The following is a 19,395-nucleotide window of genomic DNA, read 5'->3' on the forward strand; positions in this document are numbered from 1 at the left end:
AAAAAAATGAAAGAAAAAAACGACTAACTTTTTACAATATTATTAAATTTTTAACCAAGGTTATGATTTTCAATAAAAAAGACGAGTTTGTCACAAAAAATGTTGAGTTTTCAAACCAAAAATATGAATTTTCAACCAAATAGTTAAATTTAAAAAATAAACTTTTTCTTTATAAATTCCAAATTCTTGTTTATTATACATTAAATGAAGAATATTTTACATTAAAAAGTTATTTTTATGGCTTTGCTTTGTTCTAGACTCTTGAAAACTTCTAAGAATATAATTTTTATGTTTTATAAATGTTGATAAATATCCAGCCGAACTCAACTAAACACTTCTTTGAAAACATTAATAACTTATTGTTTTTTTTATTTTCAGTATTTAAGCAATCTTTTTGTTTCCGGCTCACATTATCAGCAATTAAAAAACATAAAAAATTTTATGTCCAAGCGGACAATGCAGTCAGTATTTTTACGCAAATATTACCAAATATAAACTCCAGTTGAGAATATTTTTTTCACAGTTCTAAAGGAAAGGTTAAGTAAAAAAACATTAATCAATGACAATCATCCTCGCAATTTGCGCTTTTAGCGTATTTCTTCCTTTAGTAAGATGTGAGGAGTAAGTACTATTGCTTTCAATATTTTTACACCTTTTACAATTACACCAAACTCTCGCTTTCAATCCCAACTTCCCTGCTAAACTGCGTAAGCCAGTAATTCTAGGAAGGCCGAGAACGGGATAACTGAAAGCGAGAGTTTAGTGTATATTGATTTAATTATTTATTTTTCCAAAGAAAATTATTTGTCTGTCGGAAACTACATTTTGTTGAGCTCCTTAAGGGCATGTTCCACAGTGACCAACGTGACCAAACCAGTCCCTCGGTTATGAAAATTTTTGTTGGTGTTCACCATGTCTAAAGGCATTGATATATCGCTCTCAAAGTTTGTAATATATGAAATTGGAAAATAAATTGCGTTCGTACATTTAGTTTGAGTAATCATATGGGGAAAAATTATCCGAGTGAAAAATAAATGTGTACTATTATTTTCATTTTTTTTTGTGCTTACTACGTCCACACGGATTGAGATGTCGTTTACAATTCAAAAGCTTAAATAAAAAATACTGACGAATGTTTGTATATATCAATACTTTTATAAATTTAAAGAAAGTTTGTTTATAAGTCCAATAAGAAAACCACAACGGGCGCAATACTGTGCCCGTGCTGACTAGTACTGGCGCATAACTGGGCTTCAGTGCAGGTTCTGTACTGGCCGACAGTGGCGGCACAGTATAGGTAACCAGTGCTGGCTCTGTACTGATATATGTTTGGGATGATAAAAATGTTCAGCACTGGTCCCCCAATGCTGGCCCCGTACTGGCACGATCATACTATCCCAATAATTGCAGCGAGTGCATGAGCAGGACTGGCAGACAGTTAAGGCGCAGTACAGGTAGCCAGGGCTGGCGCAGTACTAACATATTTCAGGTATAATAGATGTATTCTAGACTTGACCTCCAGTGCTGACCATGTACTGTTAGTAGGTACTGGCACCTTCAATGGCATTTGTACTGGTCGGCACTTGAATTTAGTACTGCTAACAGGGCAGGCGTAATAACGACATTCTGTGCTAGTCCGTATTCATATAAAGTACTGGCGCATTTCTTGCATCGAATAAATAATTGTATTTCATGAAATTCCCTCAAATTTTCGGGAATTTACTCGATCTTAACGCGAAGATAATTAAAAGTTAAAATTATTATAACGTTGGGTGAGATTCTTGATAATTTAGGAGAATTTTTAATAACGATGTTCGGAATAATTACTTGTATTGCACCGACGCTTGAAATAACTGCCTAAGACAAGGGTAGCTACTATACATTAGGCCAGGTTTCGTCCGTATTGAACCGAAGTTTGGCATACTTACGAGAGATATAATAACAGCAGTCTCGGGTGTTTCTCGCTATGGCCTTGTCATTTAATCAGTCATTAGGAACCTAAACAAGTAGGTAAACTATAGGGGTCCCGGATCAGCTATGTAGTTCCAGCTGCCATCGACAGATGGCGCCACTATTCGGTTCCCGACTGTCGGTAACTACTTAGTCGGTAAGGTTAGTGTACATTAATTTACATTAAAAAGTCATTTTTAAGAGTTTTTAAGAGGTATATACACAAGTGGTTGTGTAGTAGCAGTTGCGCATATCAGATATCTGATACTGTTTTTACCTATGTGTCGTTCAAGCTAGATTTGGCAGCTCACGCTACTGGTTTGTCATGTATGTAGTTCAAGTTGTAGATGACAGATGGCACCAAAGTCTTACCATGTACGTAGTTCAAGGTACAGCCCGCAGAAGGGGCCACTGGTTTACCATGTATTTAGTTCAAGCAGTAACTAGCAGATGGCGCTAGTGGAAGAAAAGGGATTCCATTAAAGTTCTCAAAAAATCTAGTCGATTCTTGAATCTTTTAAAAGTTTGGCCTTACATTACCATTTTACTTAGATCAAGGATTCTTCAGAGTTCGTGAAGCTTCTACAAAGATCTCTGAGCTTATCGAAGCTTCTAGAAAGATCTCGAGGTTTCTGAAAAGGTCTCAAAGCTTCACGAAGCTTCTAGAAAGATCTCGAAGCTTTTAGAAAGGTTTCGAAGCATCTAGAAAGATCCCAAAGTTCCTATAAATATTTTGAAGCTTTTCTAAGCTTCTAGAAAGATCTGCGTGATTCTCAAACCTTCTAAAAAGATCTGAAAGCTTCTAAAAAGATCTAGGTGATTCTCCAAGCTTCTAAAGAGATCTAGGTGTTTCTCTGACCTTCTAGAAAGTTTAGCCTAATAGTACAATATATGTAATACCCGTATACATTGCTAACTGCCTTTAGCTTGCTTAAGCACTCAGGGGAGGGGTGGGAGGTTTCTAGAAGCTTCCAGAAACCTTGGTCTTAGATTGCACAGGCCCACAAAAAATAAAGTTGTCGGCACTAAACAAGTGACTAGGTTACTCTTATGGATGTTAAGCCGCTGAATTTAAATATGGCCTCAGAGTTTGTCCTACACGTCTCAGTTTTCTCCTATACTCAAAAAGTATGGAGAAGCCTAGGGATTTTCTCGTCATACATACCTAACAAATAACTTGTTTGCACGAGCAAGTGACTAAGCTACTCTTATGAATTTTGAGCCGCTGAATCCAAGTATAGCCTCAGAATTTCTGTTACACGTCTCAGTTTTCCCCTAGATGCAAAAAGTAGGGAAAAGTTTAGGGATTTCTGGTCACACAGGCCATACAAGAAATTTGTCTTTACGAGACAAGTGACTGGGCTATCCTTATGGATTTTGAGCTGCTGAATCTAAATATACCCTCAGAATTTCTCCTACACGTCGATGTTTTCCCCTAGATGCCAAAAACGGGGGCTATTCTGCACATTATTTTGATAATACCAGTATATAGAAGAATAAACGTACGAGTGTCAATTCTTATGTTTTGTAACTCTTATAGATTAAACTCAAACACAAAAATTCTCCAGTATGGTTACTGTTTTCTCTAGCTAGGATAAATTCATGGAAATTGAAGGTCTTGCGCATGTTAAACTAACTAATAAAGCAAATAATAAGACAAATTCTATTTCCTATGCAGTTTTGCGCTTTTAATATAAATTTGACCACTATTTTTTTCGAGCTTGTACCATTTTCTCCCTAAATGCGAAAAGTAGGTAAAATTTTAGAGATTTTCTGGTCCGAATTTTCTCCTTTTATCCTAGCTTGGGTGACTCTAGGAAAATTGAAGGTCTTTCTCATATTATATTGATTTGTACAGGAAAAAATGACAATAATGCCATATTCTTTACAGTTTTGCGTGCTAAATCTAAATATGAATCACACATTTCTCAGGTTTGTCCCATGTTATCTCTAGATGCAAAATGTACGGAAAAGATTGGGAATTACTAGTCACACAGGCCCACCAAAAAAAGTTTTCTGCACGCGATATGTGGCTAATTTCGCATGCAAAACTGTAAAAAGGATATTAGCTTTTTGGTATCTTTTTCCGTGTAATTCTATTTAATCTAAATAGGTCCTTCAATTTCCCTAGAATTACTACAGATAGGGGAAATAAAATTCACACTAAAAAATTTATGTGTACAAATTGAGTCTCCACAAGTCGTTGCACTGAAGAATATAATATCCATGTGCCTATTTTCGCGTATACTGGCTTTATTGAAATTACGTGCAAGTTATCTCCAGGGTTTTCCTTATTTTCTGCATCTAGAAACAAATGTTTGAAAATTCGCAGAAATTCTCAATAAATAAATAATGCTGAATAAATCGCAGAAAAATGTGTAATTTTCAAAAAGTGATGCATAAACTGTGGCAAAATGTTTAGCAATGTTTTTTTTAACGCAATTTGTCTACGGTTTGCTTGTAGTGAAAGTACAAGTGTCCATGCCCGTTTCATCAAAAAGTGTTAAAATTATTCTGATGTAAGTCGTGTAAATTATTATCGAATGATCTTGTTATTTTTTCATAGTATCCTAATTCATTTCGGGTTAAAAGTATAATATCTCTTGCTTCATCAAACATCACTCAGGATTATAGACATTTATGAGGGATAGGGCACGTTTCAAAGAAGAATTAAATTCAAAAGTCAAAAGTCATGAGTACATTTGATGCCTCTTGAGGGCATCAGCTCGGAAATAGACTTTTGGTTAATATTAACAAGTATAAGTCATCCTGATGCTGCACAGTAGCAATGATGATAATAGCAGTTGCGGTTCAATGTAGAACAAAAGTCAAATCAACGTAGAAGTAATGTCAAAGTAACGTTAAATCAACGTTAAAGTACCTTAAAGTAACATTTAAGTAACATTAAAATCAACGCTGAGCGTTCACGTCAAATCAAATGACTGTGAAACAAACAAATGAAAGATCGTGCTCGAACTTCACGTTAGTAAAGAAGACAGTAGTGACAATCTCTTTGAGCGTGCTTCTTAATGTGACTTCAACACAGTTTTAAAAACCATTATCAGTTTCTTTTTTTGTGTTTTGAAATCACTAGTTTACTATACTATACTTATGCTATTACTATAAACTTCCAAATCAAAACAGATCATGTCGTCTAAACGCTATTTCAATTCCAATTTATCCACTTCCACTATAGCGCATAATTGTGTGGGCGATCCAGATGAATTTTGCTACATATGTGGTAAATTTGAGGTTTTAGAAAATCGAACAGTAATCAGCGATGTCATAAAAACAATTTATAAAAGCTATTTTGGTATGGAAGTTTAAAACCAAAGTGAAAATCGGGTTCCTTACCAAATTTATAGTACTTTTTATAAGGCATGCAATCGATTGAAAGACAGACAAGGAAATAAGAAAACCCTTAAGATTCAAGAACCTACGAAATGGAGGAAACCTCTGGGTAAGGAGGAATGCTACTTTTGTATGAAAAACCTGACAGGAATCAATAGAAAAAAGAAAAGTGCTATCGAGTATCCTGATGTACCTGGCGTCACTAAATCTGTTGAAAATAACGATGTTACAAGAAACTCAAAAAATTTGTCACTTGACAGACAGACGACTAAATCAGAAGAAAATAAACGTACTGATGAAGATTTCGATGTTGATCGTGATGGAAGTGACATTTCAGATTATGGTAATGACGAGGACGATGAAAATAATAAAGTTCCTAAGCTATTTACGTCTGAAGATTTGAATGATTTATCGCAAGATCTCGGTCTCCCTAAAGATGCTTCAGAGTATCTTACTTCCGTTTTGAAAAAGAAGAACTTATGAGCTAAAGGAGTTAAATCAAGTTTCTACAGAAATAGGGAAAAAGAGTTTAGACTGTTTTTTACTTCTGAAGAAAATGATCATGGAAAATCAGTCTATTCTAAAAACATTGACGGATTAATCGTAAATAAAACATGGACTGCATAGACCGGAAAATTGGCGACTATTCATTGACTCTTCTAAGTGCAGTCTAAAAGCAGTGTTATTGTATAATACTAATGTTTACGCTACAATTCCAATCGCACATTCTACGGAACTGAAAGAGCATTACAGTAACTTAAAATTTGTCCTGGAAAAAATCAGTTTCTCAGCTTATAAGTGGAAAATTTGCGGGGAATTCAAAGTTCTTAAAATCGTTTTAGGACAGCGATCAGTGTATACAAAAACACCTTGTTACTTGTGCTTATGGGACAGTCTAGATCGCGTTCGTCATTACAAAAAAAAAAAAGATGGCCAAAAGGAACATTGTTTGAGCAAGGACAAAAAATAAAATTGAAGAACCTCTAGTTGACCCAAAAGAAGTTTTGATTCCACCCCTTCATATAAAGCTGGGTCTTATGAAACAGTTGATCAAAGCGCTTGATAAGGATGGCGATTGCTATGCGTATTTGGAAGCTCAATTTCCACAACTTTCCGAAGCAAAGTTAAAAGAGGGGAACTTCGATGGACCGCAGATAAGAAAAATGTTGCAGAATCCAGAATTCATTACAAAAATCTCTGGCACTAAAAAAGATGCCTGACTTAGTTTTAAAAATGTTAAAAAAACTTTGTAGGAAATAAGAACAGTCCAGACTATCAAAATGTGGGAGACTTTAGTAAACAGCAATGCGGACGTTTCCACCAAGATATAAAAGAGGCTAATGCTAAAAGTAAATAAAACTTATTTACAAAAAATCCTTATGTCTAATTTTGCGTTTTTTGATCAAATATGAGCCAACTTGGTTATTTGAACCCCGGATTCAGAATCAGTCACCCCAAAAACATAAGAATATGCTGGATAAGTCCACCGGACATAAATATATATATTTTTTTTTTTTAAATATGCAACGAAAACCCGCTGTTTTCGTCGATTTTACATCTGTTTTTGCATTTTTTGATCAAATATTAGTAAACTGGGTTATTTAGACCCCGGATTCTGGTTCAGAGACCCCAAAATATATATAAATATGTTAGTTAAGTCCACCGGGCGAGAAAATATATTTTTTTTTTGCAAAAATATACCTGAAAAATCGCTGTTTTTGTCGATTTTACGTCTATTTTTTCGTTTTTCAGACAAATACGAGCCAACTTGGTTATTTGGACACCGGATTCGAATTCAGAGACCCTAAAAACATATTGATATGCTATTGTAGTCTGTCGGACAGAGCACTTTTTTTGTGTGCAAGTGCAATATATATTTTTACATTCTCATCAGAGAAGGTATTAGATTTGTGCAGAATTTGACCCCCCCCCCCCCAGTTTTTTTCAAATGTCCACGTTTTTAAACCCTCTGAAACCGAAAAACAGGTTTTTATGAATGTGTCTCTCTGTATTTCTGCATGTCTGCCTGTGAAGACGATAAGTTTCGAAGAAATTAATCTATTAGATTGCCCTTTGGCACACTCGTTAAGTATCCTAAACTAAAGGTCAAATTCATTAGCCAGCCATTTTGGATGAAAATTCAAAGTGGGCACATTTTGAATATTTTTTAGACCACTCTTTTGAAAATTCCAAAATTCTCTGTGCAGTTATTTATAGTATTCAAGAAGTTGAACAATTTATCCCAATGACTTTGTTTAAAAATCAACAATTCCCAGATCTAAAGCATTTTCAAAATAAAAAAAAATTAAAAAGAACATTTTAAGCCAAACAACGCACGATGCAAAAAAAGTCAAGAGAAGAAAAACGTTAATTTTTGAAATCCCTGCAAGATCATGATAACAGTTTTCTTAATTTGGTCGAAAATTTGATAATTACAAATTTGATCCTACAAAAAAAAAATAAAAAATCCACAAATTCCATTTTTTGGTTAAACTATGCAAGATACGAAAAAATTAAAAAGCTTAAATTACACGCATTGGAAAATACTCCAAAATCATGATAAATCATTTTTCGACACAAGTTACGAAAAAAATGAGACAAAACTTGTTCATCTAAAAAAGAGATATAATTTTTGATAGGACACGTAGTTTTTGCTTCAGTCGTAAAAAATAACATTCAAAATAAAGATGTTAAATTTTTCAAAAAACGATACAAGGTATACACTAGAATTAACAGAAAAAATGTGTTTGCCTAAAAAGATCTATCAATTTATTATCAATCATTTTTCGATCGAAGTAGATTTTTTTTCGCAAATAATAATGTTAATAATAATCAAATTAAATTTTTGGAAAAAGCACAGACAAGACGAAAGAGGACATAGGCTCCTATATACGACCCTATATAGGTTCCTTATTAGAGCCTATGCAGATGCGGAGTAATCTTTATATAATCGTAAAAAACAACATTAAAAATAAAAAATTATAAAAACAAGAAAGTAAGAATTAGTAAAATTCAATTTTTATGCATATTATGAATTGTAATGATATGCATTTATTGAAATTCTACATGTTTCAGAGCAGCTAAGAATACAATTTAAAGCAAAATAAGAACAAAATGCAAAAATAATTATAATAAATACAATTTGCTTTTTATTTTGCAATTTTTTAATAAGTAATCAGAGGCAGAGTTACATAAAAAATGTATTATAATTGATATAAAAGTGTTGTGTATAATGTAGAAAAGTTGACAGGTTGGACAAAATCGAGTGCGAAGCACGAGATACGTGATGAGGATGTGTTCGTTAAAGCCAAAAGAGCTTTAACAAAAGAGAGTTCAAAATCATAAAATTACAGTTGTCGGTCCGTTCACCTTTGACTTTAAAAGGCCTGTGCCCGAATGCAGAAGAAATGCAAAGACCAAGTTCGGAGTGCGATTGCCATCAGTCACGTGCCGTAGGTGCACTCAAACTATCTTTTAACAAAAGAGAATTCACATTTACAAAATTACAGTGGTGGATGTTTTGAGTCTTAATTTTAAAATGTTTACGCAAGAATGTGCGAAAATATAAAGACCGAGCGCGTAGCGCGAGGTAAATACGTAATCGAGCGCAAAGCGCGAGATAAATACAACATCGTTGTACTTATACAACATCGTTGTACATTTACTTAAAACTTAATATAATTATTTAAAAATTGAAAATTTTGTTCCAAGTACATTTTTTTCGCTTAAGATTCATAATTTTAGTTAAAAAGTCATCTCTTTGTGGAAACATTTAACTATTTAATTGAAAAATCGTATTTTTGTTTGAAAGTTAAAATATTTTGTTTAAAATTTATGTTTTAGTTTAAAGATTTATGATTTTAGGGAAAAATGCATGACTTCGGTTGAAAATTTAATAAATGTTTTGAAAATCCATTCTTTTTTGTTCGGAAATTATTTTTTTGCTGAAAATTTAGCCATTTAATTTTTGGTAAAAATTTGTTTTACCTTGGCAAAAAGTGCAACAATTAAAACAATTCTTAACTAGGAAATAAATGCACTTTTATTTTCTGGTTTTCTACCGATCTGACCAAAAATTTTGCTTTTTCAGCTTAGATGAATTAACTCCTAGGTATTAAAAATTAAAATTTTAAATAGGATTTTAATTCATAAAATAAAAATGTGAAAAGGTGATCAAAATTTATCTCTGTCCAAAAGTGGATTTTATTGAGCCTTCTTTGTAATATTTGAAATCCTTTAATACCTCATTTGCACAATTAAATGAAACTTCATTTCTTAGGGTTGAATCTATATACACGTCATCAGGACTAACAGATGGTCTTTTCTGGTTAGAAAAAACTCAGCAACTCTTCTTCGTGGACACCCTTGCTCATAAAATTTGTACTTATAATGCAAACTCTAAAAAAGTATTTTCCGCACGTGTAGGTATGTCAATCCTTCTTATTTTTAATCTTGCTTATTAAAAGTATATTTTATCATGAGAATTTTTTATCACAACTTTTTGCACAGGCAACGGTCTCGTATCTTTTTCTGTTCCTGTTGATAACCATCCCGATAAATTTGTGGTGGGTTCTGGTAATGATATTTTATTAGTCACCTGGGATGGTAATTCAAACCAGGAAAATCCTCCAATGAAAAAATTGATCTCCGTAGACAAAACTATTATAGGCAACAGAATAAATTATGGAAGAGCTGACCCGACATCCAGACTATGGTTTGGTAAAAAAAATCTACTGAATTTGACGTCAGTCTTTAGGTTCATTATTTCAATCGTAATTGTTTATTACATTTCAGGGACGTTGAACAATGTTAACGGAACATATGGGCATAATTTGGCAAATCTGTACTCATTAGATGCGGAGTTAAATCTTGTAACACAAATTCCGCATATTAGTTTCAGCTCTGGATTCGCGTGGAGCTTAGATAATAAAAAATTCTATTTTGACGATTCTCTAACATTTGAAGTCGCAGCCTACGATTATAATATCAAGCTAGGAACTGTTGGTAAGGTTTTAATCAGTGAAGCAAGGTGTCTATCCAAAGGATGATTTTAAATTCCCGGATTTCTTCCGAAAAATTCATTATTTTTCCCAGTCCATTTAAAAAAGTTTAAAAATTTTGATTGGTTTGTAACTGGTTTGCAAAGTTTTGAGAGATTTCAAGATATTTTAAAATATTTTGAAAATATCTTTTTTGGAATCTAGAATTTTGGAAACTGATTATGAGTTGGAATGTCAGATTATTCTTGGTGGTGGAAATTGCCATTTTAAATTTAAACAGAAATTTTTCTCTTTAAATTCTCTTCTTCTAAATAAAAAAATTAATTATTTCCTATCTCTCTGTTCAAATTCAAATAATAATTCTTTAAGAAAATTCCCTTTTCTTATGTCTTGATTTTAATTTGTACGGTGATTGCCTTTTCCAAACTATTTTTTTAAACAGCTTCTATGATAATTCAGATATAAGAAACACTTTCTTTCTAAAATTTGAAAATAGAAAAGTATCACCTACTGAAAAATTGTGATTTGCAACAACGACAAAACAAATTCAAACTAATTCGGACTTAAAAGAATTTTTTTTAAATATCACAAATTCTTACTCAAAACAGGTTTCTTTTTCCTTTTTGAACTAGAATTGAGATCATTTTCAAAAGTTGTCCATTCCATGTCGAAAATTACCTGCTTGAAAACAAAATTATAATTCCATAGTTTCTTTCTTAACTCAAATTTATAAATCTTTATGAAATTCCCTGTTCAAAAATCAAAATTATAATTTTTTCGATACTCAAACTATCTGTGCTGATCTGAAAATTATAAATATTTTAGAAAATTTCATTTCATTTCTCAAAGTCGAAATTATAATTTTTTACTGAGATCCCCTGTTCCAGCCAATAACTATTATTCTTTAAAGTAATTCCTCATTATAAAGTTAATATTATTATTCTTCACGGATGTTTTTATATTTAATGTATTGATTCCCTGTCCAATGTTTCAATAATAATTCTTTCAGAAAATTCTCTATAGCAGGTCACAATTATTAATTTTCCCAATCTCCTGTTTCTACTCGAAATTATATTTATTGAACAATTTTTCTATTATAATACACAAACTTAGCATCTCACTTTTTTTCAAAATTCAAAATACAGAATTTTGTTGAGGAATTATGACTCTGAATTTTAAGAGAGATTTTCTTTCTTAAATTCTCTTCTTCTAAATCAGAATTTAAAATATTTTTAAAAAATTCCGATCTGTGTAAAAAAAATCCCATATATATATATATATATAATTTATAAAAAAATATATTAATTTCCTATCCGGATATTTACCTAAAATGAAAATTCCTTAAACCAACCTCAAAATCATAAATCTTCCAGAAAATTGCAAATCTTTTTTCTATTTCAATTTATTTAAAAAAATGCAAGTTGGCGAACCAAATCTCAAATATAGTTACCGCTTGCTTATTCTTGAGGGCAGTATACATCTTCGCGGAATTTCCAGTCCTAAAGAAAAAAATTATTCCTCTTGGAAATCGTCTATTCTAATTGTCAAAATTATACTTGTTTGTTAAATATCCTTGTCCTAAGCTGGAAATTATAATTATTTACAAAAATTCTCTGTCCCAATTCAATCGTTTAGAAAAATGCCCGTTTTAAATTCGAAATTATAATACTTAACTTAATAACATTCTGGGTTATTTCTCAGTTTTTTTCTCATTGAACTCAATCCTCGATCATTTCCTGGTTTTTCCCGATTTCCCAGACAGCACAAAAAAACAAAGCATAAATCTAATGCTAATTTCAGTGTGCTATTTACCTGCAACAAAAAATAACCTTTGTAGTGTGAAAGTTCCCAGTGGGCACAAAATTTGGCGACGTGTTTACGACATCGTTACGACATCTTTACAACAACTTTACGACATCCTATGTCAATGTCGTTAAGGTGCCTTTACAATATCGTAAATAAGTCGTATGATCTGACGATGTCTTTACGATATCGTAAAGACACCGAAACGACACAGACATAGGATGTCGTAAAGTTGTCGTGAAGATGTCGTAACGATGTCGTAAAGACGTCGCCAAATTTTGTGCCCACTAGGTTACCCTGCTACAAGGTATCGTTTCTTCTGACATAGTGCAAGAAAATAAATAAAGTTAGTGAAAATATAAGTTTTTATAAACTAACTCACGATTAAATATTTTTTTCAGGGCACAGAGACGTCGTCCTCGATTTAAAAGCAAATAAAATAGACGGCCTTCCCGGCCGTCTCGCAATCGATGCAGACGATTCTCTGTTTGTGCCTCTTTATGGAGGGTCACGAGTAATTATTTAATCTATTTTACAATATTTTCAAAAATAAAGCTTTGAATAACAAAGAATTTTTTTCTTTGCTTTAGGTCATTCGAGTTGATCCACATAGTAAAAAAGTTCTTCGATCTGTTAAAATAAATGCAGCCAGAATCGGCGCATGCACTTTCGGAGGTCCTAGCTTAACTACTTTATATGTATCGACAATAGGATATGGTTTCGATAATGCTTCTGAAAAAGCCCCACCGCATGATAAAGGTGGTTCAATTTTCGCAGTTACGGGCCTTGGTGTGAAAGGACTGTCGACAATACCTTACAAGTTGGATGAAAAATTTCTGAATCCCTAAAACAAAAATTTAAAACTTTTTTCTTATAAATTGCAAAACTATGCATTTCAATATTTTAAAACCTATGGTAAAAAATTTTGATAATTGAATAAGAAATTTGGTATTCAAAAGAGCAATAATTAACTTTTTAATACAAAGTTCATTATTCACTTTTAATTTTTTTAAATTATGTATTTTTACCAGTTTAACTTTAATAAATCACAGTTAAAATTACTTTCAGAATTAGATTTATTTATCATTTATTTTCATCGATAGTGTCGAATAATTTCAAGGGGCTAAACACTCTAGTAACCTGCTAAACTGCAAGGTTATTCGAACTGGCATCTAGTGTAATCCGAAGCAATTTACTTGTTATCTGAAGTAATCATATTTTAATCCAAAGTAATCGAGACTATAATTTACCTCTAATTAAAGTTAAACCACTTGTAATATAAGTCAAGTGAACTCGGACATAGCGCACCCGATTATATACCTTACCAGAATTGACGCAGCACCGGGGGTATGAGTGCAAGGAACTGAGGGAAGTATCTTTGGAAAGCGGTCTCTTTCGGCCCCCATTACTTTACCGAAGAGGAGCAATTCATTCAAACGTGCCGTGTTCGTGAGTCGGCTCTGCGACATGTTTCGTAGGCCAGCTTCATGTAAGGCCGAAAATACATGAGCACAAACCCGAGCTCGCCCGATTTCACAATCCACTTTCAGTAGCTCTTAGGAGAGGTTTCAAGGTTAACTGAATTTTACAGGGACCATGACAATGAAAAAAGGGCATGGGAAAGTTTAAACTGATTGTTTTGTAATGAATTCTAAGAAAAAATCAAGAAAATCTGAAAACATTTTCAATTATTCCATAAAATTTTTTAAAAGTGTGTACATGACTTACATTTGTTACAAATTTTCTGCTTGTATATATACAGGGTTTCCGAAAAGTCCAGGTTCAGCCAAATGAATCCTCAGGTACAACTTTTTTGCAGGAGGTTGAGTTCATTCTTGAAGTAACATTCAACGAGGAATCCACTGGTGAACTTAGTGTTAACCTTGACCATGACCTTCATTGTTATTTCAAGGTCTCCTTGATTTTTTAAATGAAGTAACCCATTTTAGACATTGGCAATCGATTGTGCGGAAAATTTTACGTTAAAAAGTTTAGTGAGGTCACACGTATGGTGTGACCTTGATGAACATATCAAGCTCATTCACACTTCAATATGGTCTGAATAATTTGTCTCAAGCTAGTTTGTGAAAATTATCCTAACCTACTAACATACTTAAACAATGTGCATTAGATGGTGCATTTTATGTTTAAGAATATAAATGTGAAATTTGTCTTTGTTCTGATACTTTAAAATCACGCTAAAATTTACGATGTGATTTTAGTCAATCAATTTTATAATTTTTACAAACAGGATATTAAAGTACAATATTTTTTTGATTGACTATGTTAATCATCAAACGGAAATTTTGTTTATTACTAGACGTTATTATTGATGTTTCGTAAGGTTTAATCCATACTGACCTGCCTACACTTTTTAGAATAAAATTTTCCGTTCTTTCAATTTCCGATGTCAAACAGAGTTGTTTTAATTAAAAAATAAAGAGTGACCTTGATATGACCTTGATGGTCATGGTCGAGGTCACTTAATAGTCACTATTCAATGTACATTATTGAAGTAAGCAAGTTGGGTAACAGGATGATTTTCACAAACTCACTTGCGAAAAAATGTTCAGAACGTATTCAAGTTTGAATGACCTTGATACGTCCATCAAGGCCACACCTTACCTATGACCAGACTACAATTTTTAACGTAAAATGCTTCGCTCTTCCGATTGCCAATGTCAAAAATGGGCCATTCCATTTTAATATACATAGGTAAGCTTCAAATAACCATCAACGTCATGTTAAAGGTCAAATCTAAGGTCATCAGTGGAAATATTAAACCAAGAAGATGAATTCTCCAACAAAAAGCTCTCAATCTTCTCAAAATTTTTTAATTTTTGTAACCAAGAAGATTAATTTTCTACTGAAAAATTCGAACTTTTAATCCGATAGCTTAATTTTAACTAAATCAAAGAATTGTTCAACTAAACATGCAATCGTGAAATTTTTAATTAAAAAATCAATAATCAAGAATATAAAATGAATTTTTAATCGAACAACTGAATTTTCTTTTAACGAGATGAATTTTCAGCCGAGAAAGTTAACTTTTCAGAAAAATAGCTGAATTTCTGACGATATATATGAATTTTAAATTAAATAGATGAATCTTTTACAGAAAAAGATGGATTTCGAACAAAAATGGAATAAGCATAATTCTTGCTCGAAAAATTTTAATTTTAAATCAAGAAAATCAATTTTTTACGACAAAAATAAATTTAAAACGAAGTAGTTAAATTTTCAGTTGATAAAATTGATTATCAAAATGACAAAAAAAAAGATTTTTTAATAAAGCAGTTGAATTCTCAACCAAAACAAATTACATTTTAACCAAGCATTTGCATTTCTTCTGAAAGATATGACATTTGCACGACCATGGATGATTTTTCATAAAAAAGAACGAACTTTCTACAAAAATGGCCAATTTTCTACCAGCAAAAAGAGAAGTTCCAGAAAAATATACGAACTTGATGAAAATAGTTGAATCTTCAATAAAAATGATATTTTTTAAACAAACAATGGAATTAGTTGATTTTTTAATTTAAGAAATTAGCTTGTACAAGGAAAACGAATTTTCAACAATATACTTAAATTTATTAAAAAAATGTTTAATTTTCAACAAAAAGGCACTATTTTGAACCAAAGCAATGTAAGTGTATGTACAACCAAGGGAGTACATTTTCAACCAAAAAGAAGATTTTTTTACTAAAAAGACAAACTTTTAACAAAACGCATCACCTTTAAACCTAATACGGAAATTATGAAATAAAAAGATAATTCTGCAACTTCCAATAAAATAGTGTAATTTTTGAATGAAGAAATTAATTTTCAACAAAATAAAAATGGGCTTTTAAACAAATATTTGAATTTTCTGCGAAACATATGAATTTTTAATTAGTTTATTTAATTAGTTTAATTAGTTTTTAATGTAAAGGACCGATTCTTTAAATGTTGAAACTTGGAAAAAGATGGATCTTTAGCAAAAAAATTTGTATTAGTTAATTTTTTACTAGAAAATATTAATTTTAAATAGCAAAAATGAATTTTCAACAAAATACGAAAATTTTTAATCCAGGCGATAAATTTTCAACCAAAAGGGTAAATTATAATTCTTTGCGGAAATTCCCTATTCTAACTTAAAATCATATATTTAATTACAACATTTCCTGTGAGAATTAAAAAATTCGATGGACCGCCTGAAGCTTAGATGCACACTGTCAATACATAAATTAATTAGAATTTTAAATTTTTATAATAATCTCATAATGATATCACTATTTTTAGAAAGAGCTTGATTCATCTTATCTTTGAACTACCCGAAATGACCGGCCGTCCGGGGCGTCCGGCAATTGACAGTAGATGTTGTGTCTGGGTGCCTTTTCTTCAAGGTTTACGCGTAGGGATTCCATTACCTCATTACCTACATCCACATAACGATTGGGCTGCTTATATTTTCTTTGTCCACGACCTTGGCGTGCAGGGGTTGCCGATAAGAAAATACCACTTGAATCACAACATTCACAACTGACTTTCCAAATTCAAATACGGAATATTATTAACAAATGATTATAAAAGCAATATTTAAACAAATATGGAATATTATTTTCTTATGAATTACAAGACTACATTTTAATTTCAATGATACAAGCTTCAAAGATGCAAGTACTCCACAGATACAAGTGCCTTGCCTCCAACGAAGCGAATGGAATTTTTTCCCCTCCACCCTACCCTATCTATGAGCCAGGCGCGCGCGAATGCGCGTTGTCTTGAATTCGACATGCACGTGCGCGTAGTGGGCCTGCGTGTGTTCTCACGCATTATCCCCCAAATTTAAACGTCGCAGGAGTGGTAGTCCCTTTCACGATCGTAACTTTGGAGTTACTGGGCTCTGAACTTTTCGTATCTTTGGAGATCGTGTTCATTTTTTTAAATATTCTATGGTCAAAAATACACGATTTAGATGTTTAAATGAAAAAATACTATCCTAATTTTAATTACGAGGCTATTTAATTAATTAATTAGAATAATAAAACGTTTTGAAAAATGTTAGAGGTTGTGAGCATTAAATTTATATAAGACATGAGATTTTCGCAGTTTTTGATTTATTTTTAATATGCATGTTAGTTTTGATTGAATGTCTTAAAGATGGAAATTTTGGCTGAAACAAAGGAAAAGACCCTGAAAATGTTTCCATCCAAAATTTTAATTTTTAAAGCTGTGAATTTTTTATTGTTTATTCTTGTACACTTCCTTTTAAAAAAACTTTACATTCGAAATATACGCTTAAAAATGAAACCGTTATGGCTAGTATAAAAAATAGATTTTGTTAGAATAAGGAAATACTAAATAATAAGAGAACTTGAGCAAGAGATTAGGAAAACTGGAATTCTCTCCACCTTTCCTATAAAAAGAAGCAATTGGTTTTAATTTTTTAAATCACTTCAAACTGTATGTCACGAAAAATATAACTCCTAACTTTCATTAACTGCCTCATTAATTCCCAATAAATAATAAAATTTCACAATAGACAGGGAAAACATTCTGTAAATAAGTGATATTTGTTTATATAATTGTTATATGTACTTTAAAATAATTCTTAAGATTTGTTTTATGTCATAATTTAATAAAATAATAACTTTTTTTCAATTACATTTGTTCTGAAAAAAATATCTTCTCCGTTGCTCCGCTAGGAATCAAACCACAGAACTTTCAATTGCCGGTCGGTTGCTTTTCCCTTAAGCTACTAGCAAAATCGAAACAAGAATTCTTCTTCAGAAATATATTTATTGTTTTGCCAGGTGTTACGTATTCACATTTTTCTAGAAATCTGTATTATCATCAGAGAATAAAAGAAATTCTTTACGTCTTTTCAGACTAGATGGAACTATGAATTAAATTTTTTATGAAAAAAGATCGTCTCCTTTGCTACGCTGATGATCGAATCACAGGCCTTCCTAATTCCAGTCGGGTGAAGTTCTGTGGTTAGCTTTCCAGCCGAGCAAAGCAGAAGATTTTTTTTTGAAAAAATTTAATTTAGAATAAATTTAGTAATAGCACCATCTAACCTGAAAATACGTTAAGACTTTCTGTTATTCCTTGATGATAATGAAGATTCCTTAAAATACTAACTTTTCACGATTAAGTAAAAAAATAGTAAAAACAGAAATTGTTAAAACAAATGCAAAATATGTTAAGTTATTATTTATTATTTTTATAAACTATATTATTTATCTCAATAAATAGTATCTTTTCCCGATTTACTAAAAAAAATTCTTTAAAGAAATATTAAATGTTTAATATATTTAAAATTAGTTAAAAAATACTGTGAAGGTTGTCACGGATTGAAGTTTAATATAATTAATATTGGAATTTTTTTAATATCGTCTTTGAAGAAGAACTTAATATCCACAATCTATAAAATACAAATAAATTGAAAAATCCTTAATGATAATCTCGTAAGTTTACAACTACACAGATTCACCAGATGTAAACAAGCAAACTTAGGGGTGCATTTTTTCCACAATTTGTTCATATAGTTAACCAAATATTTTTAGGTGAAAATTTACGTCATTCATGTGTCACCGTGTTGATAAAAATCAACTAATTTAGAGACAAAAATATAGTTAGGAAACGAGTAATCCATCATTATCAATTTGCAAAAAATATAATTCTTGCAAATTTCCAAATTTAATCTTCTTTTACAATCAATTCTCCAGAATTTTTCCGGTTTTCATACTCTTCCACAAAGTTTTTAATAAAACATTATAATCAGTTTTTAAAAATTTCAGAATCATTTTTTTGTTTAAAATTTTTTTGTGTAATGGGTTTGGAAATGAAAGAAAATTCCTAATCGAATTTTAAACAAATGAAAATTCTTGAAATGGAATGGTAAATACTGAAAATTAAAGAATATTAAACATTGAGTCTTTTAATCTTAAAAATTAAGTAGGATTCATCATTAAATTTTTAACAAATGAAAATGAAAATTAAATTAGAATTTGTTGGAAATTAAAGAAAATTGATAAATGAATTTTTAACAGTAGAAAATTTATATTTGAATTTTCATCAACTGAAAGTTCATTCTGTGTAAATTGAAGAAAATTGAATTTTCATTTGATGAAAATTAAAAAAAAATTGAAAATTAAAGAAATTTTATTATTATTGAAAATAAAACAAATGCATAATTAAGTCAATAAGTCCTTAGAATGAAGTATAAAAACAATTTTTTTTTGGGTAAATTTTTTTTTATTTTTCAACATAATCTCCTTGGAGCTCTATATACTTGGTCAAT

The 19,395-nt window shown here is 31.3% G+C and overlaps 1 protein-coding gene across 3 annotated transcripts in view; it reads left to right on the plus strand.

Annotated features, from left to right (window-relative positions):
* The first annotated feature begins 458 nt into the window (after positions 1-458).
* Positions 459-19,395, plus strand: part of LOC117177152 (regucalcin-like) — a 44,725-nt gene continuing 25,788 nt past the window's right edge. The window contains exons 1-6 of one of the 3 annotated variants that reach the window (XM_033367656.1): positions 466-621; positions 9,581-9,726; positions 9,811-10,020; positions 10,096-10,305; positions 12,506-12,618; positions 12,695-13,165. In XM_033367656.1, coding sequence (XP_033223547.1) covers positions 560-621; positions 9,581-9,726; positions 9,811-10,020; positions 10,096-10,305; positions 12,506-12,618; positions 12,695-12,952 — 999 coding nt within the window. In that variant the 5' untranslated portion in view covers positions 466-559 and the 3' untranslated portion in view covers positions 12,953-13,165. Of the gene's footprint in view, positions 622-9,580; positions 9,727-9,810; positions 10,021-10,095; positions 10,306-12,505; positions 12,619-12,694; positions 13,166-19,395 lie in introns of those variants that run through there. The other 2 variants (XM_033367658.1, XM_033367657.1) reach the window with 2 other exon arrangements.

This window comes from Belonocnema kinseyi, chromosome 7 (assembly GCF_010883055.1).
Source record: "Belonocnema kinseyi isolate 2016_QV_RU_SX_M_011 chromosome 7, B_treatae_v1, whole genome shotgun sequence".
In the NCBI taxonomy this organism is placed as follows: domain Eukaryota; kingdom Metazoa; phylum Arthropoda; class Insecta; order Hymenoptera; family Cynipidae; genus Belonocnema; species Belonocnema kinseyi.